At 36.0% G+C, this 24,658-nt stretch overlaps 1 protein-coding gene across 1 annotated transcript in view; it reads left to right on the top strand.

The window, feature by feature from the left end:
- Positions 1 to 24,658, top strand: part of STK3 (serine/threonine kinase 3) — a 352,058-nt gene that overhangs the window by 108,102 nt on the left and 219,298 nt on the right. The window contains exons 5-6 of the mRNA XM_010385616.2: positions 1,187 to 1,351; positions 1,862 to 2,029. Coding sequence (XP_010383918.1) covers positions 1,187 to 1,351; positions 1,862 to 2,029 — 333 coding nt within the window. The remainder of the gene's footprint in view (positions 1 to 1,186; positions 1,352 to 1,861; positions 2,030 to 24,658) is intronic.

Here is a 24,658-nt window from a genome sequence, read left to right as displayed (position 1 = left end):
AGGTCAGAAGTCCAGGTCTTGGAAGGGTTAGGGGTGGCACTGGTGTAGGAGCTTCTTGCAGAAGATTCATTTCAAGCCCCCTCCCTCATTTACTTTCCTTTAGCTGTTGGTTTCATTTTCATCAAGAATCTGAAATATCTCAGGGGAAGTATCTGAATTTACTTTTTCAGAACAGATATTAGCTGTGATAGTGCCCCCCCACCCCCAGTGTTAGAAGATGTGGGAAATAGTGATTCCTTGTATCAGGCTGATTCTTGAGATATGTCCTTTGCTTTAGGAATGATACTGATGACACTGATAATCTTTTTTTTTTTTTTTGAGATGGAGTCTCACTGTGTCGCCCAGGCTGGCGTGCAATGATGTGATCTCGGCTCACCGCAGCCTCTGCCTTGAACACTCTCCTACCTCAGCCTCTTGAGTAGCTGGGATTACAGGTGCATGCCATCACGCCTGGCTAATTTTTGTATTTTTGGTAGAGACAAGGTTTCACCATGTGGGCCAGGCTGGTTTCGAACTCCTGACCTCAAGTGATCTGCTCGCCTCGGCCTCCCAAAGTGTTGGGATTACAACTGTGAGCCACCATGCCCTGCTGATACTGATAATCTTAAAGAGAGAAATTTAATGATCCTTTCATTAGTAAAATGTGTAATAAGAGTAACAAAGCGTATTATGGGAAGAAGAGGTTCTCGATTATTTACCCCTTTAGCATTTTCCTGGAGGTTTAGTGGTCATTAGAAAGAAGTACTTGTGGCTAGGCATGGTGGCTCACACCTATAATCCCAGCACTTTGGGAGGCTGAGGAAGGAGAATTGTTTGAATTGAGAATTGTTCTTCTCCTCCTGAGGAGGAGAATTGTTTGAAGCAAGGAGTGCAAGACCAGCCCGGGCAACATAGCGAGACCCCCCCATCTCTACAAAAGTAAAAATAAGTTAGCCTGTTGGGGTGGCGTGTGCCTATAGTTCTAGCTACTCGGAAAGCTGAGGTGGGAGCATGACTTGAGCCCAGGAATTAGAGGCTGCAGTGAGCATTCACCACACCACTGCACTGTAGCCTGGGCAACAGACTGGGGTCTCTTAAAAAAGCACACACACACACACAGAAAGACATACTTGTTACTAGTGCTCTTTTGTAAGAGTTTATCTAACATGGCATTTTAATTATGATTTAAAAAAATATTTCTTTCCAGTTAACAGAAGATGAAATTGCAACCATTCTTAAATCTACATTGAAAGGACTAGAATATTTGCATTTTATGAGAAAAATACACAGAGATATAAAAGCTGGAAATATTCTCCTCAATACAGAAGGACATGCAAAATTGGCAGATTTTGGAGTGGCTGGTCAGTTAACAGTAAGTTAACTTTAATAATTTTCTAAACACTTGGCTAATTTGTTCAGATTTGATTATAACTAAACTTCAATAACTTTTTGAGGGGGAATGGAAAGAAATGTGTAACTTTAGTTTTTATGGAGAAAGAACCGTAATTGAGCCAAATTTGAGTATTATTTAATTTATAATTTAGGATGATTGAATATGAAAATATATCTTGTAATCAAAATGCTTAAATGTTCTAAAAGGGAAGCTACGTAGCTCATTTCTGTAGCTTTTATCATTATAGCACTATCTTTAATGACTGTGTTTAATGATGGTAGTGGGGATAAGTTACCTGTGGACTCTTGGTTATTTTCAGAATTCAGAATTCCTAAGTATGTCATAACTAGTTGAAATTTTAGCAAAATAGTCAATTTCTGATATAATATGTGGCATTGGAGGTTTCAACATTTTTTAAAAGAATGTTTGGCATACAGATTTCCTTTGTGCTTTTGTAATAGTATTTATGGCTATGTAACGTTATTGCAGGATACAATGGCAAAACGCAATACTGTAATAGGAACTCCATTTTGGATGGCTCCTGAGGTGATTCAAGAAATAGGCTATAACTGTGTGGCCGACATCTGGTCCCTCGGCATTACTTCCATAGAAATGGCTGAAGGAAAACCTCCTTATGCTGATATACATCCAATGAGGGTAAGAAAATTATGGTTTGCTGAAAATGTTAGCCTTATATAAGTGTTGCAGTTGTTTTGTAATGTCAGTGTAAGTAAATATAAACTAAATACGTTCATTTAAATGTATTCTTTTTAAAAATGGTAAAATTACCTCTTAAAGATTGGTAACTCTTAACTTCTCTTCCATGTTCTTAATTGTGAGAAAAGAACTGAAGGCTTTGTATATCTCTACCATCACTGTTCTCCTCCCCCAAAAATATACCCGTAAAATTTTTGCTTGCTTTTCAGTAGAAGAAAGGGTTGGTAAATCCTCTTTGCTCTTCAGTTTATTGTTTTCTCGATTGTGGTAGTGAAAGAGTTTGAAGTAATCATTTCTCACTTTTTTACCCACTCTGTAATTTATACCTTACTGTGTTTTTTTTTTCTGCCCTTTCTCTTCTTTGGTCTGGAGATGGTATTAAGCAATCCTAATTTCTAATATTACTATGCACATGTAAAGGAATTAGGCTAATTTTTTTAAATGAATGCTTATTAAGAAGATGGAATTCCTTTTTTGAACATCATTATATGCTTCTGTGACTTGTGCAGGATAATTTTTGAGTTTGAAATATGTATCTTGCATATTCAAATCTAATTGCCTATGTTTCAGGGTTTGTGATGATATACTTTTTAGGTTTATTACTGTGTGAATCGTATAGATAAGTTCATCATCATAGATAAGTACATTTATCTTTGTATACTTACTGCCCTCTAGTGGCTGTAGTTATCTCAATAAAGATGTAGGAATGAGGGGAAGAGTGTACGTATGTGTGTATTTGTAGAAAAGAGAAGATAATGTCATGGTGGCTGGAGGAATGTGAAGTAAATAGATAGGAAGAGGAAGAATGCATTATTTTAGAATATCTGAAGAAGAATAAATTGGAATTACATCTGATATTATAATGCTATTGTGGCTTCAATTTCGATAATACAGGTAACAGTATATTATACAGAAAATACTTGAAAATCTGTCTGCTGTATTGAAACATTTTAAAGAGAGATTATTATTATTATTTTTCTTTTGAGACAGGGTCTCACTCTGTCACCTAGCCTGGAGTGTAGTAGTGCGATCATAGCTCACTCGAGCCTTGACCTCCTGGGCTCAGGTCATCTTCCCACCTCAGCCTGCAGAGTAGCTGGGGCTATAGGTATGCACCACCGTGACCAACTAGTTTTTTGTAGAGACAGGGTGTCGCCATGTTGCCCAGGCTGGTTTACGACTCCTGGGCTCAAGTGATCCGCCCATCTTGGCCTCCCAAAGTGCTGAGATAACAGGAGTGTGCTCAACCTAGAATTCTTTGAGTAATATACAATAAGTATATTAAGTAGTATACTTATTGTTTACTACTTATATATACTTATATACAATAAGTATATATAAGTATATATTGTATATAAGTATATATAAGTAGTATACAATATGTACCATCTTTCTCTTCCTTGTGTATATAAATTCCTTTTGGTAAATGAAAAATAAAAATAGCATCAATTGTTTGAAAATAACATGAAAAATAACAAGGTCAGCATAAAAACAGGAACACAAAGTCTTTCTTTCATCTCTGATCATTAGTTATCTGCAGTTCTTTTAGTTAGGATGTTTGTAGGGTGATCCTCAAAGTAGGCGTATTTGAGTTTGAATCAGTGAGTTTTACTAAATTCCCCAAGGCAACCTAGGTAACTTCGAGAGCTGGGATTTAACCTAGGACTTCCATTATTACTATTCTGCTTCTTCCCTGTGTAAATCTTATTTTTCCAACCAGATAGTTCAACTTGTTAAATTTGATCCTGTGCTCAGATAGCAGAGAATTGTAATATGTGGCCTCTCCCTTTAAGGATCTTATAATATTACCTGAGAGTTTGAATGAATACATTATACATTATTAAAAATATACCTGAAAATAGTATTTCTCTTAGGAAAAAAAAAATATATATATGTGTATATATATATATGTGTATATATATATGTGTATATATATGTGTATATATATATGTGTATATATATGTGTATATATATGTGTATATATATGTGTATATATATATATGTGTATATATATGTATATATATATGTGTATATATATGTGTATATATATATGTGTGTATATATATATGTATATATATGTGTGTATATATATGTGTGTATATATATGTGTGTATATATATGTGTATATATATGTGTATATATATATATGTGTATATATATATGTGTATATATATATATATTGCAAACTTCCTAGGATGTCTTGCTCACTTTTTTTTTTTAAAATCTAAATCCTACCAATTTTTCAAGTCCCAGCTTGGATTTTATGCCTGTATAGAGCCATTCTTGACAGCTATCACCCAAGTAAATTTCTCTTTTTCCTCATATTTTGTATATAGGCAATTTCTTGACAGTCCAATTCTTTGGACAGTTAATCAGGTGTTGTCTTGTGCATTTCCAAACGTAATATAGTTTATTTTCTTTTTAAATGGTATCATTATTTAACTTTTCTTGTGTTTGTGAGCTGTCTTACAAATTAGAGTATTGAACTGCAAGTATTGGAAGCTGTGTTTTATCACTGGTAACAAATACTACCTTTTGTTTTCCTTGAAATGACAGGTTCACTTGGTTCATTTTTGAGAAAATGTCTGTCAAATACCCAAGTCTGTGTAACCTTAGTTTTCTGTTAGTTATTCTTCAAGTAAAAATGATGTTCCTTGAAAAGAGCCTTGTAGTTTATTTAGCTTCCAGCTCAGTCACACAACTGCTTTTTTTCAGATTATTGTTGTTCTTTGATATGTGGGGAAGTGCTTTATTTTCCATTTTGTCAATGTAGAATATTAAAAAAAACATATTCAAGTATAGAAATTTAAAAAATTAATAACCTTTACTGTTTCATCAAGGTTTATAGTAGTTTGGTCGGGGGTATAGTGAGGGCAATGAAAGAAAGAGCTGTCCAATAGAGAAAAAAAGTTGTTGAGGGCCCAGCTAAAATTGATAATTGAGAAATTATGGTGTAATTAATCCTGGTTTGTGGGCCTTCCTGTGGTAGTGTGCTCTGCTGTGCAGTAGAGTGCATTATGGCTTTGATATGGAGGGTTTGGGTTTTAATGAATGAGTGTCTTGGAAGGATGGGGCTTCAGGGAATTTAAGGATGCTGCTGAGAGACAGTTCAGGAGTTACTAACAGAGCACAGTCTGGAAAGAAAAGAAAGAGTGTCAGGAAATGGGGGGATCGAAGAATAGATAGTGTTCTCCATGCTTGCTGCATAGCAGTCATCTGGGGAGCCCTACCCTGAACAGATTAAATCCAAAATCTCAGGACGTTATAGAGGAGATAAAGTGGTAGTTAAGATATGAGAAAGCTGGGAGGATATGAGACTATGGTAAGTGAGTGAAATACTGAAGTTTTCTTTTTTAGCCAACATTTTTTTGTACTGTAGTAACTTTGTGAAATAAATATTTTATCCTCCATTGGGTGGCTTGGATGAAATGGATAAGATTATGTTATTTGTTAAGATGATATAACTTGTTAGTGGCAGAGCTGAGATATGAACTCAGTTTTATGGGTGTTTTTGCCTAGACACCAAAGAAATATCCTCTGCATTAATATTCCAACTCTGTACAAGTGGAGGAGCAGCTAACAAAAATAAGACAAGTTTTCCAGAGTAGCAGAAAATATGGACAGATTTCAATTTTTAATATTTTGTTTTCCAGCCATTTTTTGGTAGCCATATAGGCTAATGATATAATCAGTAATCTACAAAGTTGCCACAATGAGACAAAGATATGATTGACACGAAGACCCCACAACTGATACAGGCAAAAAAACTGATAGTTATTTTAATGTAAGTAAATGATACAATTTACTACATATAAATGGCTATCTAGAATAAAGTTAGAGACAAAGTTAGGATGTGGTGGATGAGTTTCCCCAGCCTCCATATACAGTGGGGTGCCCAGCCACTGGTGATAGTGTGATTGGAGTGAGGATTCTATCCAGTCTTTCTGAAATGCCTTGCAGTCATCCTCACAGAGTTCTAGCCCTTTCCACTATGCTTGCCCACTAGATGTATATAATTAGGAACACTCCAGAACAGTGGTGCTGCCTTCTAGACTGAGTGAACTGGGATTTGGTTTCCCAGTCATTTTCTCAGCCTTTTACCGTGTTTAGGCACCAGGCCTGTTTATAAAGTAGTCTTGCTTAGGACAGCAAAAATTAGGGGCAAAAAGAGATGCCTCGAGCTTGGATAGTTTAGAATGGAGTTGCTTCTCCTTAAGTGGCCACAAATTATTGCTGTGTTTTTCACTAATTAAGGTTTTTGTAGGACATATATTTAGGGTGTCATAGCCTGAGGGATATGAAGAACTTAAAGATGGCACTGAATTAGGAAATGAAAGTGGTTAAATTGGAAATTTACAGTTATTTGAGAATGGGTCCTTCAAAGGTGTTAAGTCTGAGGTCATTTGTTTTATATGCTTTAGTTTATCAGTATGTCAAAGATTGATATTTCTTTTATCATTCCTGGGCAGAATAAGGAATATTTGGAATATAGGTGTTCAAGGAGAAATTTTCTATTAAAAAGAGCTGTTAAAAACACTGGATTTGTTTGATGGCAAGGAGTCAACCGAATTTGTTAGTTTTGATACAACTTTTTTTCCCCCCAAAGAAACTTGTGGTATATGTAAACCGAATCTTCACTGTGATAGACAGTAATGATTATCTGTGTAGTAAAGGGAAATGATGATGTACACATTGAAACGTATAAAGCTTTTTAAACAGGAGGGGGATAGAAGTGCTTATAAATTTACATTCAGCTGTGAGATTAAAATTAGTGAGTAGTGGCAAATGGGAGTAAGTCTAATCAGAATGTTAAGTGAAACAAATTTTTTAAAAATTAAAACTCAGTTTATTTTATAAAGTTAAATATGAAACCACCAAATTAATTTTGGTCAGTTAGATAAATAGAATAGTTTAAAAAATTTAGTCTTGAATTCAGTTAACCACATACTTTTGAGGAGATCAATCTTCTCTCTCAGGCCTGTTGGAAGTGAGTGTGAAGAGTGTGTGTGTGTGTGTGTATATTTTTTTTTTTTTTGAGACGAAGTCTCACTCTGTTACCTGGGCTGGAGTACAGTGGCAGTCTTGGCTCGCTGCACCCACTGCCTCCTGGTTTCCAGTGATTCTCCTGTCTCAGCTCAGCCTCCCGAGTAGCTGGGATTACAGGTGCCTGCCACCATGCCCAGCTAATGTTTTGTAATTTTAGTAGTGACGGGGTTGCACTATGTTGGCCAGGCTGGTCTTGAACTCCTGGCCTCAAGTGATCCACCTGCCTCGGCCTCCCAAAGTGCTGGGATTACAGGCGTGAGCCAGTGCAGCCAGCCTTAGGATGTGTATGTGTGTGTGTGTGTGTGTGTATATATATATATATATAAATATATATATATATATGTATGTGTGTGTGTATATATATATTTTTTAAATCGGGAGATGAATAAATAGTATCATTTCCTTCCTTCCTTCCCTTCCTTCCTTCCCTTCCTTCCTATCCTTCCTTTCCTTCCTTCCTTCCTTCCTTTCCTCCCTCCCTCCTTCCCTCCTTCCTTCCCTCCTTCCTTCTTGCCTTCTTCCCTCCCTCCCTCCTTCCCTCCTTCCTTCCTTCCCTCCCTCCCTCCCTGCTTCCTTGCTTCCTTGCTTCCTTGCTTCCTTTTTTTTTGATGGAATCTTGCTCTGTCGCCCAGGCTGGAGTGCAGTGGTGCCATCTCCGCTCACTGCAATGTTTGCCTCCCCGGGTCAGGCAATTATCCTGCCTCAACCTCCTGAGTAGCTGGGATTACAGGCGTAATCTGTAAAAAACCTTTGTGTTTGCTTACTTGTTGTTCAGCATAGGGAAAGGGGTAAGGAAAGAACTGTTTGAATCAGTCTGTGGACAGCAGGAGAAGTACCTGATGATTTCTTGAATTAGATGAAGGAAAGAAAATAAAAATCAAACTAAGAATTTTTACTTCTGTGCAATGCAATACTGAATGTTTATAACTTAAAAAATGTGTAAATAAATAGTGTATTTTTGGAAGATTTATGTCAAATGTGATTTAAGGAGATAATTGGAGGCACTTGGCAATTTTCTGGAAATTTAACTCACATAAAACATGACAATCTCTAAGAGTAAATTAAGAATTATTTTAGCCTGAAAAAAGGTCTCTATCGCTGTGTCCTTACACTATGTACTTACAAAGAAAGGAGCCCTGCAGATATTTTCAAACATGGAAGAGTTATTTTTGATGAATGATATTTTCGAAAATAATGTTATCCTTTCCTGAACAATCTTTTCCTTAACCCACCATATTTTCCATCTGGCTCCCACCTCCCTTTTTAGAGAAACATAGCATTTAAGTAGGTGCAACAAATGCTTTAGTATAGGCAGCATAAAAACAGACATGATTTAGAAGATCATTCTTTATAGTGCATATAAAAAAATAAAACACAGTAGCTCTCTCCCTTTGCAAATCACATGGCACTACTTTTTTTCACAACCAAATGATTTAAAAAAAGAGACATAAAAATGTGGTTATGTTCACATCTAAAGAGTGAACACTTAGTTAACCATTTTTTAATATTTAAAAAAAACCCAACACCAAAAAAGAGAAGACAATCCATGTCCTCCTTCCTGCTCAATTAGTAATAAAATTTGGTTGAGAAATTCTAGAAAACTGATTCTCTGTAGTGGTGAGACTTAAGTGATACCGTACCCAACACACTTAACACACCTTCCATCTCCCAGTCCCTGCTGTGTAGGTATTGGTAGATACCTTGGATGGCTTAGTGTATGTGCAAGTGTGTTTGTATGGCACCACCTCGTGGAAGATTCCTTGCAAGGATTTAACACAGCGGTGAATGGCATAGAGGAGTATCTTCATTTAGCCTGGGAAGCCAGAAGTCTGAAATCAAAGTGTTGCCAGGACTGTACTCCCTCAAGAGGCTCTACGGGATAATCCATTCTTCACTTTTTCCAGCTCTTGGTGGCTGCCTGCAATCCGTGTCTTACTCTAATCTCTGCCTACGTCTCCATATTGCGTTCTCCTCTGAGTGTGTCATCATCATCATCTTCTTTCTTCTTCCATAGGGTCTTGCTTTGTCACCCAGGCTGGAGTGCTGTGGCGCATACATGACTCACTGCAGCCTTGAATTCCTGGGCTCAAGCAATCCTCCTGCCTCAGCCCCCCAAGTAGCTGGGACTGTAGGCACAAGCTACCATGCCTGGCTAAATCTTGTATTTGTTTTGTGGAGATGGGGTTCACCATGTTGCCCAGTCTGGTCTCGAACTCCTGAACTTAAGCAATCTGTCTGCCTTGGCTTCCCAAAGTGCTGAGATTACAGGCGTGAGCCACTGCACCCAGCCCTGTGTCCTCTTTTTTGTCTACCTCAAATTTCTCTCTGCCTTTCTCTTATAAGGGCACTTGTTATTGGATTTAGGGCCCAGTTAGATGATCCAGGATGATCTTCTGCTTTCAAGATTCTTAATTTTATCTGCATAAATTGTATTCTCCCCCCGCCCCCGGAAATTGTGTAACATTTAGAGGTTTCAGAGATTAGGATGTGGACATATCTTCTGAGGATGGTCATTTTTCAACTCACTACACTCCCCATAATATGTTCACTTCTTTCAAATAGAGAGAGAAAGAAAATTTAAGATTAATAATTATGTATAATTTAAGATTAACAATTATATAGTATCATTATATAATTTAAGATTATAATTAAGATTAATGAGTAATATATAACGTAAAATTTATCATTTTAACCATTTTAAAGTACTCTATACAATTCATTGCTCTAAAGTACATTTACATTATTGTGCAATCATTACCACTATTTCTAGAAATTTTTTTGTTCTCTCAAACTGAAACCCTGTACCCATTAAACAATAATTCTCCATATCCTCTTGCCCCAGCCTCTCGTGACCAGTATTCTACTTCCTGTCTCTATGAGTTTGACTATTCTAAATACCTCATATAAGTAGAATCATACAATATTTGTTCTTTTGTGTATGTGTATTTTATGTAGCCTAATGTTTTCAATAATTTATACACGTCGTAGAATGTGTCAGAATTTGCTTCCTTTTTAAAGCCTGAATAATATTCTTCATATGTATATAGCACATTTTGTTTATTCATTCATCTGTTGATGGACACTTGGGTTTCTTCCACCTTTTGGCTTTTGTGAATAATGCTACCATGAACTGGATCCACAATCGTCAATTCAAGACTATTTAATTTTTTGAGGAACCTCCATACTGTTTTCCACAGCAGCTGTACCATTTTACATTCCTACCACCAATGTGTAAGAGTTCCAGTTTCTTCACATTCCTGCCAGCACTTGTTATTTTCTGTTGTTTTTCTTTGCTAGTGGCCATTGTAATGGGAGTGAAGTGGCATCTCATTGTGGTTTTGATCTGCATTTCTCTGATGACTAGTGATATAGAACATCTTTTCATATGCTTATCTTCCATTGTCCATTATGTGTATATTTTGGGAACTGTCTATTCAATTCCTTTGCCCCTTTTATTTATTTTTTTGAGACAGGGTCTTGCTCTGTTACCCAGGCTGGAGTGCAGTGGTGCTATCTCGGCTCACTGCAACCTCCACCTCACAGCTTCAAGCAATTTTCCTGCCTCGGTCTCCCAAGAAGCTGGGATTACAGGTGTGCGCAACCACACCCAGCTAATTTTTGTATTTTTAATAGAGACGGGGTTTCACCATGTTGACCAGGATGCTCTTGATCTCTTGACCTTGTGATCCACCCGCCTTGGCTTCCCAAAGTGTTGGGATTACAGGCGTGAGCCACTGTGCCCGGCACTCCTTTGCCCATTTTTAAATTGGATTTTTTGTTTAACCTCTCTCTAGTACTGACCTGCTTGTTTTTCATTGTTGGCGAAGGTCTCCTACTCCTTTAACTTTTTACTGCCTCTTTATTGTCTTTCCAGTTGTCCTCATATCACTTTCTGCACCCCAATTATAATACACAGTCTGAGTCCCTTTGTATGTCTTCTTTGTAATCACTATATTGAGAGATCTTTGAATCAGAATGCTTTTCACTGTTTCTGTGCAAATGACTTAGTTGTCTACTAAGTAGAGGATTATTTTTATTTAATCATATATATGTGCTCTGCATTATGCAATAGATGTGTTCTGAAGAAGTTGTGTAAATATTTAATAATTGTAAATCAGCATTTCAAAATTCTTTGGAAATTATTTTTTAAAAATATTTTTTCACAGTTTATTTATATTATTTAAATTTCCATTTTTATTTTAGGTTTAGTGGTGGTACATGTGCAGGTTTGTTACAAAGGTATATTGCATGGTGCTGAGGTTTGGGCTTCTGCTGATCCTGTCACCCAGATAGCGAACATAGTATCCAATAGGAAGTTTTTCAGCCCTTGTCCTCTCCACCCCTTTCTTCCTTTTAGAGTCCCTAGTGTCTATTGTTTCCATAGTTATGTCCATGTGAACCCAGTACTCAGCTCCCACTTATAAGTGAGAACATGCAGTATTTGGTTTTCTGTTTCTGTGTTAGTTTGCTTAGGACTGTGGCCTCCAGCTGCGTCCACATTCCTGCAAAGGGCATGATCTCATTATTTTTTTATGCCTCTGTTCTGTTCCATTGGTCTGTATTTCTATTTTTGTACCAGTCCCTTGCTGTTTTGGTTACAGTAGCCATGTAGTATAATTTGAAGTCAGGTAAATTGATGTCTCTGGCTTTGTTCTTTTTGCTTAGAATTGTCTTGGCTATTTGGGTTCCTTTTTGGTTCCATATAAATTTTAGAATAGTTTTTTTCTAATTCTGTGAAAAATGATGATGGTAGTTTGATAGGAATAGCATTGAATCTGTAGATTGCTTTGGGCAGTATGACCGTTTTTAACAATATTGATTCATCCAACCTGGGAACATGGAATGATCTTTTATTTGTTTGTGTTGTCTCTGATATCTTTTAGTAGTCTTTTGTAGTTCTCCTTGTGGAGATCCTTCACCTCCTTGGTTAGGTGTATTCCTAGATATTTTTTTTGGTAGGTATTGTAAATGGCATTGCATTCTTGACTTGGCTCTCAGCTTGAACATTATTAGTGTATAGAAGTGCTACTGATTTTTGTACATTGCGTTTATATCCTGAGACTGCTGAAGTCATTTATCAGGCCTAGGAGTCTTTTGACAGAATCTTTAGGATTTTCTAGTATACAATTATATTGTCAGTGAAGAGAGATAATTTGACTTCTTTTTTTCCTATTTGTATGTCTTTTATTTCTTTCTCTTGCCTCATTGCTCTGGCTAGGACTTCCAATAACATAATGGATAGGAATGGTGAGAGTGGACATCTTTGTCTTGTTCTAGTTCTTAAGGGAATGCATCTAGCATTTGCCCTTTCAGTATGATGTTGGCTGTGAGTTTGTAATAGATAACTCTTATTATGTTAAGGTATGTTCCTTTGATGACAAGTTTGTTGTGGATTTTTATAATGAAGGGGTATAGGATTTTATCAAAAACCTTTTCTGTGTCTATTGAGATAATTATATGGTTTTTGCTTTTAATTCTCCTTATGTGGTAAATCACATTTACTGACTTGCATATGTTGAATCGTCCTTACATCCTAGGAATAAAGCCCACTTGATTGTGGTGAATTAATTTTTTGATGTGCTGCTGGATTTGGTTTGCTCATATATATATTTTTTTTCTTGAGACAGGCTTACTTTGTCACCCAGACTCGGGTGCAGTGGTGCAGCCATGGCTCACTGCAGCCTTGACATCACAGACTCAAGTGATCTTCCCGTCTCAGCCTTCTGAGTAGCTAGGACTACAAGCATGTGCCACTGTACCTGGCTAATTAAAAAAATTTTTTTGGAGAGATGGCATCTCAATATATTGCCCAGGCTGGTGTCAAACTCCTGAGCTCCAGTGATCCTTCTGCCTTAGCCTCCCAAAATGCTGGGATTATAGATGTGAGCCATTCCACCTAGCTCAGTGTGCTAGTATTTTGTTGAGGAAGTTTGTGTCTTATGTTCATCAGGGATATTGGCTTGTAATTTTCTTTTTTTGTTATGTCTTTGCCAGATTTTGATATCAGGATGATACTGGCTTTATGGAATGAGTTAGGGAGGAGGCCCTCCTCTTTGATTGTAATGGTTTCATTAGTACTGGTAGAATTCCGCTGCGAATCTCTCTTTTCGGGGGCTTTTATTCATTGGTAGGTGTTTAATTTCTGATTCAATCTTGTTACTTGTTGGTCTCTTCAGGATTTTTGTTTCTTCCTAGTTCAATCTTGGAGGTTGCGTGTTTTCAGGAATTAAGGTTCCTGAAATTTCAGGTTCCGTTTTCCCTAGATTTTCTACTTTGTATGTATTGAAATGTTCATAGTAGCCTCTGAGCATTTGCTGTATTTCTGTGGGCTTTGTTGTGATGTCACCTTTGTTATTTCTGATTGTGCCTATTTGGATCTTCTCTCTTTCCTTTTTTAATTGTAGCTAGCAGTCTCTGTCAGTTTTATTCATCCTTTCAAAAAAACAACTTTTTGTTTCATTGATCTTTTGTATGGTTTTTTGTTCTCAATTTCATTTAGTTCTACTCTGACTTTACTTATTTATTTCCTTCTCCTAGCTTTGGGTTTAGTTTTTTCTTGTTTTTTCATTCCTTTAGGTGTGAGGTTAGATTGTCAATTTAAGATCCATTTTCTTGGTGTAGGCATTTAGCACTCTAAACTTTCCTCTTAACACTGCTTTTGCTGTACCCCAGAGGTTTTGGTATGTTGTGTCTCTGTTTTCATTTTTTTCAAAGAACTTTTTGATTTATGCCTTAATTTCATTGTTTACCCCAAAGTCATTCAGGAGCATGTTGTTTAGTTTTCATGTATTTATGTGGTTTTGAGAGTTCCTCTTGGTGTTGGTTTCTATTTTTATTCTATTGTGGTCTGAGAAGATGCCTGGTATGATTTTGATTTTTTTGAATTTTTTGAGACTTGCTTTAGGATTGAGCATGTGGTCAATCTTTGAGTATGTTCTATGTTCATATGAGAAGAATGTACATTCTGTGGTTGTTTGGTAGAGTATTCTGTAGATGTCTATCAGGTTCAGTTGGTCAAACATTAAATTTAAGTCCAGAATTTCTTTGTTAGTTTCTGCCTTGATGATCAGTCTAATGCTGTCAGTGGGGTGTTGAAGTCTCCCACTGTTATTGTGTGGCTGTCAACATCTTTTCTTATGTCTAAAAGTAATTGTTTTCATAAATCTGGGTGCTCCAGTGTTGAGTGTATATATATTTAGGATAGTTAAGTCTTCTTTTAAGAAGACTAATTGAACCCTTTTAAAAAATTATATAATGCTCTTTTTTGTCTTTTTTTACTGTTGTTTGTTTAAAGTCTGTTTTATCTAATATAAAATGTCTGCTCTTCTTTGTTTTCCGTTTACCTGATCTTTCTCCATTCATTTACTATGAGTATGGGTGTTGTTACTTGTGAGATGGTTCTCTTGCAGATAAAAGAAAGATGAATTTTGTTTGTTTTTTCCAGTTTGCCACTGTATGTCTTTTGAGTGGGCCACTTAGGCCCATTATATTCAAGGTTAATATTGATATGTGAGGTTTCTTTCCCGTCATAGGGTTGTTAGTTAGTTGCTTTGTAGTCTCGATTGTATAGTTACTTTATAGAGTCTGTGGGTTATATGCTTTATGTGTGCTTTTGTATTAGTAAATGTCATTCTTTTGTTTCCATGTTTAGACCTCCCTTAAGCATCTCTTGAAGGGCTGGTCTGGCAGTGACAAATTTGCTTAGTAATTGCTTGTCTGGGAAATACGTTATGTTTCCTTCATTTATGAAGCTTAGTTTGGCAAGATATGAAATTCTTGGCTGGAATTTCTTTTAAGAATGCTCAAAATTGGCCCCTAATCTTGTCTGGTTTGTAGGATTTCTGCTGAGAAGTTTACTGTTAGTCTGATGGGTTTCCCTTTAGAGCAGGGGTCCCCCAACCCCTGGACCACAGACTGGTACCGGTCCATGGACTGTTAGGAACTGGGTCACATAGCTGGAGGTGGGCGGTGGGTGATCAAGAATTACAACCTAAGCTCCGCCTCCTCTCAGATCATCAGTGACATTGGATTCTCTGAGGAGCATGAGCCCTTTTGTGAACTGCACGTGCAAGGGATCTGGGTTGCACAGTCCTTATGAGACTCTAATGCCTGATGAACTGAGGTGGAACAGTTTCATCCCTAAACCACCCCCTCCAGCCCCATCTGTGGAAAACTTGTCATCCATGAAACCAGTCCCTGGTGCCAAAAAGTTTGGAGACTGCTGCTTTGCAGTTCATATGACACTTTTCTCTAACTGCCTTTAAGGTTTTTTCTTTTGGGTGACCTTGGATGGTCTGATGACTATGTATCCAGGGAATAGTCATTTTGTGTAGTATCTTGTAGGAGTTATCTGGATTTCTTGTATATCTGCATGTTGACCCCTCTAGCAAGATTGCGGAAATTTTTTCTGAATTATATCTATCCTCAAATATGTTTTCCAAGTTGCTCACTCTCTCTTCTCTCTCAGGAATGCCACTAAGTCACATATTTGGTCATTTTATATAATCTCATGTATCTTGAAGGCTTTTTTCATTTTTAAAAATTACTTTTATTTTTATCTGACTGGGTTGATTTGAAGAACTGATCTTCAGTCTCAGAAATTCTTTCTTTTGCTTGGTCTAGTCTGTTGTGAAGGCTTCCAACTATATTTTGAAATTCCTGTAGTGATTTTTTCAGTTCCAGAGGTTCTGTTTGGTTCTTTCTTAAAATAACTATACTGTCCTTCAAATCTTAGATTGTTCTTCTGTTTCCTTTGTGTTGGATTTCAACTTTCTCTTGGATCTTGTTAAGTTTCTTTGACATCCATATTCTGAGTTCTGTATCTGTTATTTCATACATTTCATTCTGGTTAGGATTCATTGGGAACTAGTGGGATCTTTTGGACTACAAATAATTCTTTTTTTTTGAGACGGAGTCTCACTCTGTCACCCAGGCTGGAGTGCAGTGGCCAGATCTCAGCTCACTGCAAGCTCTGCCTCCTGGGTTTACGCCATTCTCCTGCCTCGGCCTCCTGAGTAGCTGGGACAACAGGCGCCCGCCACCTCACCTGGCTAGTTTTTTTTTTTTTTTTTTTTGTATTTTTTAGTAGAGACGGGGTTTCACCATGTTAGCCAGGATGGTCTCGATCTCCTGACCTCGTAATCTGCCCATCTCGGCCTCCCAGAGTGCTGGGATTACAGGCGTGAGCCACCGCGCCCGGCCTCGGAGTACAAATAATTATTAATGAACTTTTAGTAATGAGAATGACACTCTTGAAATTTTCTGCCATGTAAATGTGTATATTCTCATGATGGGACATTCTCATGTTGTTGTCAATACTAAATTTAATCATTAATATTAACTTATTTTTGATTTAATATTAATGTTAGAATGTAAGAAATGCATATTCTAACGTAAAGGCAATAAATTTGGCCTTGGGACCAGTTGGACAGTATATCTACTCTCCCAAATTGGTGGTTTTGTGTCAGAGAAATTAAATGTCATCTAGAGTGCCTTCCTGTATTCTTTTACTCCCTTTCCCTTTCCTGTATTTCCTTCCGTAGATACTTGGTGCACACTTATCAGGTATCACTTGAGCTGTTAGGAAGTAGTAGTAAGCACAGCAGACATGTTCCCTGTTCTTTTGGAATTTATAATTCAGTGATAACTAGCATTTTAATGTTAGAATCGTTTAGATTTCTGTTTTATTTAATAAGAAAGGGTAGATAAGAGTTTTGTTGATTAGAATAGAAAGCTATACACTGTAAAACATTTATTCAGTTATATGTATATATTATCTCAAATTACATATCATATGGTTGTAGATAAAGATTTTATTATTTTGTCATTATATACTTTACTTGCATTTCTCCCCTGAACTTACCTTTATCTTCCTTTTTTACTTTTCTTCTTACCATTGTCCTTTGATTTTTTTGTTTCCTGACAGGACGTGTAGGCGAATACTCTCACCTCACCCCCGTCTCTACCTTTGGTTTCCTTTCCTTTCTCTCCCTATTTTTTTTGCCTATTTAGCTGATACCTTGATTCTGTTAACTGTACTTTCAGATCATCCAAGGATCCAGAGGAGTGGGAGAAATGAGATCATCAGAGAATTTCAGTACTGCTTCCAAGACATGGATTTTTATTCCATTTGAAAGTTAGAGTTCTCTGCTTTGTGGTCCTGATACACATTGAAGGGTGGTGGTGGTACAAGGCATTCTAGCCCCTAAATTGGGGATTAAGGTTTATTACAGTGACAGTTTCAACATATTTTTGTCTTGTCAGAGTTACTATTCTTTAAGACATGAACAAGTGAAGAGAATAAACAAGTCTCAACTTCTCTTGATTAAGCCTGCTGGGGTCACCCCTGATGCTTACACAGGAAAGAGGCATTCCTGTTCTTAATCTGTATTGTAACCTTGCTGTTGGTATTGCCAAGTGCTCTCTACACATGATTAGTTTGGTAACTATTGAGGAAGCAATTATTTTCCTACTGAAATACAAATTATGTAAATATGAATTACAGTTTTGGAGACATGTTTCCATTAAGTATTGCTTAGAGTAATACTTACTGAGAAAGAATTATACTACATTTCATCTTTTTAGGATTTTAATGTGGAATACTGACAAATGCAATATTTCTGTGTATTTGTGTGGGAGAATTTAAAGGAGACAAGTTAAATTGATTTATTAATGATTGAAAGATGATATTTACATTTCAGACTTTTAAAATTGTGGTTCATAGTAGAAATATTTTCACAGTGTGACCCATTATGCACATGTGTGCAGACACACAGACACATAAGTGAAACAAAATGTACATGAAACCATACTTATTTTCTTTATTTGTGATTCACTCTGACTTCTGTTCTATCACAGTATTCTATTCTGTTTCATCTTTTCATTAAAAAAATGTGTGGTCCAAATCCATTACATTGATTTTATGAACCAGTAATGGCTTTTAATTTGAATCTGTAGAGCAATAATTACTGAACCAGGCGTTGGAAATCCAAATTCTAACTAAGTCCGAATGCTTCCATGGTTGCTACGTAATAATGGTGTGACCTGATGTTTGAGACTTGTGAGGCTTAAATCAATTTTGTTATCTGTGAATTAGTTATAATGGACCCTCATCCATCTGCTTCACAGAGTTCTTTTTGAAGATCAGAAGGGACAGTGTATATGAACAATGCGTGTAAAATACTTACTGTAGAAGTGTGAGCTAGCTTTATGAAGTTGCTTTCGAAGTAACATATTGAGACTATAAATTCGTTCAGGTTCTTACAGAGGATGCCTGTTTAATAATATTTACCATTGTTACTTAAGGAACTTTGGGCTGTGGAAGGATCGAGCAGCTGTTTTTCATCACCTGATTTTTTTGTAGGACATTCAGTAGGATGCGAGGTATTAGGACGTTACACAGTACCCAAAGGAATTACTGTTTCTGTGCCTGAACCTGCTTATTGGCCGTTTATTGCTAGCCAGGGGAGGTTACTGAAAACTTTTAAGTTCCTGCTTATGGCTGCTGAGATGTCTTCTGCAGCCTCTACTGGAAGCAATATGAACATAATGAGCCTATTAGGACTGCAGTGCATTTTCTCTTTTCTAATGGAGAAAAACAGTTATTTTTTACTTCTTCATTTTCACCTATACTGCATACTAGCCCAATAATGGAAACCATGATTCACAAGAGGGTAGAATGAGCTGTTTCTGGGGCAGATAATTCAGTCAACGCATCTTATGAAATTGCGCTTAAATATTGATGTTTGTGCAGGTATGTATTTTTCTGATAAGATAGTTCATAGTTTTCCATCAAAATGAAAATAATGACTCCTTGAAACAAGGATTCCTTGATCCAAAATAATTGAGAACTGTGGTTCTTAATATCAGTGACCCTCAAGAGGATTTCTTGTTACATTGTGTATTTAGGATAGTGTTTTGTTTACTATTTTCTTTATCATAGCATATCATGCATTTCAGTCTGGAACCAGATATAAAAATCTTGCCATAGATTATGATGTCTTCCTCCCATAATCTTTCTACTTCTGGAAAACTTAGTTTTAGATAAGTCTAATTATTGTTAGAAGTTCCTCATCCTACTGATTTAAAAAATATTTTGTTTCTTTGAATTCTCATATCACTTTATAATTTTCTTATGGCACTTTTAAACTTACTGTGTATTATCATAGTTATTTTGATATAGTTGTCTTATTTCCCTACTAGATCTAAGTTTTAAATTCAAGTATGTTTCATCTTTGTGTGTCTAAATGAATCAACAGATTCTAACATAAGAATATCCAATAAATATTTTTGTTGAATATGTGCTTGATTTCCTTTCCTATCTCAAAGATGCTTCTGTGGTGTTAATACTGAAATCTGGTAAGCTCAGATTTTTCTTTCTTAAAATAATAAGTGTTGTACTTACAACTTAAAATAAGAAATCAATGAAATAAATTAAAAAATGAAAGTAATTAAATGCTAATCAAATCCAACTTGAAAGAGCTGTCATCCCTCACAGCTTGCGTTTCAAACTTTTACTTAGCACAATTTATTTATTTAACATTTAAATTTTAAATTGATATAATTTATATTATTTATTTCTTTTTTGGCACTTTTGTTCCTGTTCCTTATTAGAGATCAGAAAAATCGGTAGTGGCCACCCTTAATGTTGGCGTCAGGATATAGTAGCTTTGGTTTGCTAATTGGGGATGAAAACTGGTTTAACAAAAAACTGTTAAGCTTTATTGAAGATTTATACCTTAAAAGCAATTGTGTGGACTTACTCTGTTGGTCATAGTAAGTTTTATTTTATTCTAAGCCAGTAGTAGTAACTGTTTATGCCAGAGATTTAAGCTAGCATTTATTTTATGAGACATTAATAAATAGGCGTGCATAGGGTAGGAAGGTGGAAGGAGGTACACTGAGGGCAGGTATTTACTCTCATTTCATGTGTATAACACTTAAAAAATTTACATTTTTGGAGGAAATGGTATCTCTATCAGGTTTAAATTTTGAAATTATGCATGGATTGACATTTTTAAAAAGAAAGATGAGACATACCTGACTTACAAAATAAATATGCATATTAGTTAAATTGCTGTAGAACAGAATTCAGCTGTCCTAGAATACTGTATTAATTACAGATTAATTATTTAATTATGTTAACTTGGTTTTAAGTATAACTTTTACATGAATAGAACCATCTTTATTACATCTGAGGTTATTTAATTTGCATAATTAAATGTAGTGCTATGCAATGCAAGGTAAGAAGTAAATGATCAGTGGTGACTTTTTAAGCATTTCGGTAAGTGACTTACAAACTGGAGGTCACCATTTTAATTGGAAGGCTTGTGAATCTCTTACATTCTGTAATCAAATGAATGATATCAAAGAAAGAAATAATTTAACATAACAATTGTGGCTTACACTGAACATATGTTCCTGTTAATAAGTTGCATCATGATCTTTAAGGACTTGTATGTAGTTAGTACATTTTGGTTCATTTGATATCCATGGTTTTTCTTCATTTTTATTAGTGAGTTGTTACAGTGGTTAACAAGAAATACACAGATTTAAGTTGCAATAGTTTTCCCAGGGTTATATGATCTAACTTCACAAGCTTCTTGAACATATGTAGATGCTTTTCTATTTTGCTTTAGTTATGACATACAATTGATATAGGCAAGCATGAAAGCTTGGGCAGATTTTCATTGCTTTTTCTGGATCTTGCTCAGGTTCTGTGGTATTTATGTAAAGCACAATTTTGTTACTTGGGAATGCATGTTGAAATTATCATGTGCACTATTTTGCTGTAGGCCCGTTGGCACTGCCACAAAGGTAATACACTGCTAGTAGGCCATTTCCTTGTCGACTGCATTTACAATTTAATAGAAATATTACATGACTTTTTAAACAAGTGTTTTGGCAGGGAGGAAATGGCAGATTCCATACAAACAAGCATAGCTTCCTTTCCTAAACCACACTCCAGCTACTCAAGAAATTGTAGTTGGTTTCAAGTTTGGGAGTTTAGGGGTAGAATGGGAAGTCAGGTTGAAACAAGAATGACATTGATATTTACTGTAAAATAGTTATATATTTTTAGCTGCTGAATTTCATTACTGTATCATTTGAGTGACACTAGTGTATTTCTGAATAAGTGCTGAGATTATTTTCTTAAACGTTCTTTTTAATTATTATGGATGTATAATCTTTGTACATATTATTTTTATATAGTTCATCTGACTGGCCTGGTTTTGATTGGTTGAAAAGGTCAGTACCACCAGATAGGCTTTAAGACTTAAAAATTATACAAAATTTATATTTATATATTTTTTTTTTTACAGTTTTGGCTTTGCTGTGTAAATTGGTCCTTCATGACACTTGCCTAAGTTAAGCTCTACTTCTTTTATGTCAACTCTTGTTGTATCTTGAAGATGAATCACTTAGGGGGTTAGAGAGTATAGAAAGGTGGGGGTTAGAGGCCAGGCGCAGTGGCTCACGCCTATAATCGCAGCACTTTGGGAGGTCGAGGTGGTTGGATCATGAGGTCAGGAGTTCAAGACCAGCCTGACCAACATGGTGAAACCCTGTCTCCACTAAAAATACAAAAATTAGCCATGTGTGGTGGCATGCACCTCTAGTCCTAGCTACTTGGGAGGCTGAGGCAGGGGCAGGAGAATCGCTTGAATCCAGGAGGTGGAGGTTGCAGTGAGCCGAGATCATGCCACTGCATTCCAACCTGGGTGACAGAGTGAGACTCCGTCTCAAAAAAAACCAACAACAACAACAACAACAACAAAACAACAACAACAACAACAAAAGAAAGGTGGGGTTAGAAACTATAGAAGGAAAATTTGGTAGACTTATTGAAACTGATGTAAAACGTAATGGATTCCCACCACATCTTTTGGTCAGTTTCTTTTTATACTCTATTATGTATTTCAAAACTTGAAAGGTCATATTTATAATTTTTTATTTGGAAGTTATTCCATCTTATTCCTCTGTTGTTTTATGTAATTCTCTGGATCTTAAATCATTTGTAGTTTTGGATAAAATGTTGCCTTCTTTAATTCCAAAGTAGTTTACACTTTTAGAAACTGTCTACAGAGAAAAAATTGTGCTTTACTTTTCAGCCTTTATTGTTGTTACATTCTACTTTCTAGTATAGATCCCAACTTTGTCTTCTGTAGGGAAAGAGAACAGTTTATAGTTAGTTCTTTCTCCTCTTTTTCTTATTGCTTCTGACTTCTTAGCCAACTTACCTGGCAGCTAGACTAAGTTATGCTGCTGCGGTGTGGTAGAGACTGGCATTGGGTGTGTTCTTATAGCCATCATAGCATTGGCTTTTGTTATTTTCCATGTTTCAGTTTGTTGGTAATGGACATATGGACATCATATGTTTCACAGAGTAGTGTATGAAGCCAATTTGAACTGTTTCCATTTGCCTCAAGTTCAATCATGATATTTATTTTTCCATGGCACTTACCCAGATTATCCATACCTCCTGCTTAGCTCTGTCACTGCCACCATGGACTGTATTTCTTCTGATTGCCTCCATTTTTTCACAGTATCTAATTGCCTTTTCCCCTTAGCTCTGTCTGCACAGCATTGATTGGTGTTTATAAAAGATCCAAAGATCTTGCAGATAACAGATACTCAGGTGCATAGTAGTATGATATTCAGCTAGTTTTTTGTTTGCATAAGGAAAGTTATATATCCAGTTTTACAGACTGGAATTGAATATTCTAGTGGAAAAGTTAGAAGAGTAACAATATGATTTTAGACAGTTTTGCTTACTTTTTAGTACGAACAATAACAGCAATATGATCTCAGAGTACATTATCTTTGTTACACCAAATCAAGTCATAATTTTATTCATGAATTTTGAAGCTAAGATCCTAGATGCTCCCTTTTAGGCTTGAGAAGATATGTCTGCATTATTGTTTACTATAGCTGTTCTTCAGCTCTCTTGCCCTATGCAAAGTCACTTAGAAAGTCATTGATTCTCAGAATATGAATAAATGTGTTGCTATCATTTCATGATATGCATTGAGCCAACTATTACTGTAACTGAGAAGCTGTGGGTTTAAACTTGTGGATTCACTGGAATGCGTTTATCCATTTATTCAGTAGATATATATTGAGTACCTACCATGTGCTTGGGATACAGCAGCAGGCAAAGCAAAGGTAAAAATTTCTCTTTATAGAGTTTATATTCTACTGAGGGAGGGAGATAATATCAAAAATAAATAAATACATCCTCTGTGTTAGATAGTCATAAGTGCCAGAGTAGAAAAAATAAAACAGGGAAACGAGATAGGAAATTTCAAGGGTGGGGTGGAGTGGTTGATGTGTTGTGTTGGATTGCCAGTGAAGGCCTTTTTGAGAAGATGATACTTGAATAAAAAGCTGAAGAAAATGAGGGTATCTGGGTGTAGAATATCTAGGCAGAGCCAACTTACTGCAAGTTCTGTGGTGCTGAAGTGGGAGTGTGCCTGGTGATTCCTAGTTTAGATCATAGAGCCTTGAAGGTTAAAATCAGTGCTTAGACTTTTATGCTGAATGAGATGAGAAGTCACAGAATTTCTAAGTAAAGGAGTGACACGAAAGCCTGAAAGGCGATAAGGGTGGAATTACGTAGACTAGTTAGGAGACTTTTGCATAAACCAAGAGATGACGGTGACTTCTCTTTAAGAAGAAGTAGTTGAATTCTGGTGTATTTTGTAAGTGGATTAACAGGATTTGCTGATGGATTAGGTACATGAGAACACTGACAATGCTAAAAAGTTACTCTGCACAGCTTTGGAAGATGGTCCTTTTCTAGTCTATCAAAATATAAGCAGAAAGACAGAAATGGAATGAAATATAGAGTTTATTCTTCCACGAAACTCAGCTATAAATGTGATGCATGTTTGCTATAGAAAGGAATAAAGGTGTAAAGGAGGAAAACAAAGTATAAGGAAGAAAATAAAAATCACTTGTATTACCTCAAGATTTACCATTAACATTTTGATATATGGGCTTCTGTGTACTTTGTGTGTCTTCTCTGCCCATTAGTACATACTAGTTTTTAACCAAAATTGGAATCATGAGATTACATTGTTTTATAACTTTCTTTTTTTCCTTCATCACCACATCTTGATCACTTTCCCATATCCTTAAGTTTTTGAGCCTTAACATATTTTAAAAATTGCGAAAGTGAAATAATTTCATATACATTCTGCTTTTATGATAAAACTTTAAAATGTATGGTTTCTTTGTTTAAGGCAAAAGGAAGCAACTTAAGCAAAGAAGCCATTACTAGTCATTAATCCTAAAGTTTAAAAAAGTCCATGGTTTTAATTTTTCATATTCAAATTGTGTATTAAATATCATAAATTATACTTTTTAAGAATTTAAGTATTCCGGTGATAAGTTTTAAATTAAGGTATAGCATATCAATTCTCTATGGATTTCATTTTTCTGTTTCTTTTCTACAAATTTTGTTTCCACATAGAATGTTAAGAACTCTCTATTGGAGGAAATTACTATTTTTTTTTAACCTTA

Source organism: Rhinopithecus roxellana, chromosome 9, assembly GCF_007565055.1.
Source record: "Rhinopithecus roxellana isolate Shanxi Qingling chromosome 9, ASM756505v1, whole genome shotgun sequence".
NCBI lineage: Eukaryota > Metazoa > Chordata > Mammalia > Primates > Cercopithecidae > Rhinopithecus > Rhinopithecus roxellana.
Note: the sequence above shows the minus strand (reverse complement) of the source record. Positions and strands in the feature narration are given on the sequence as shown.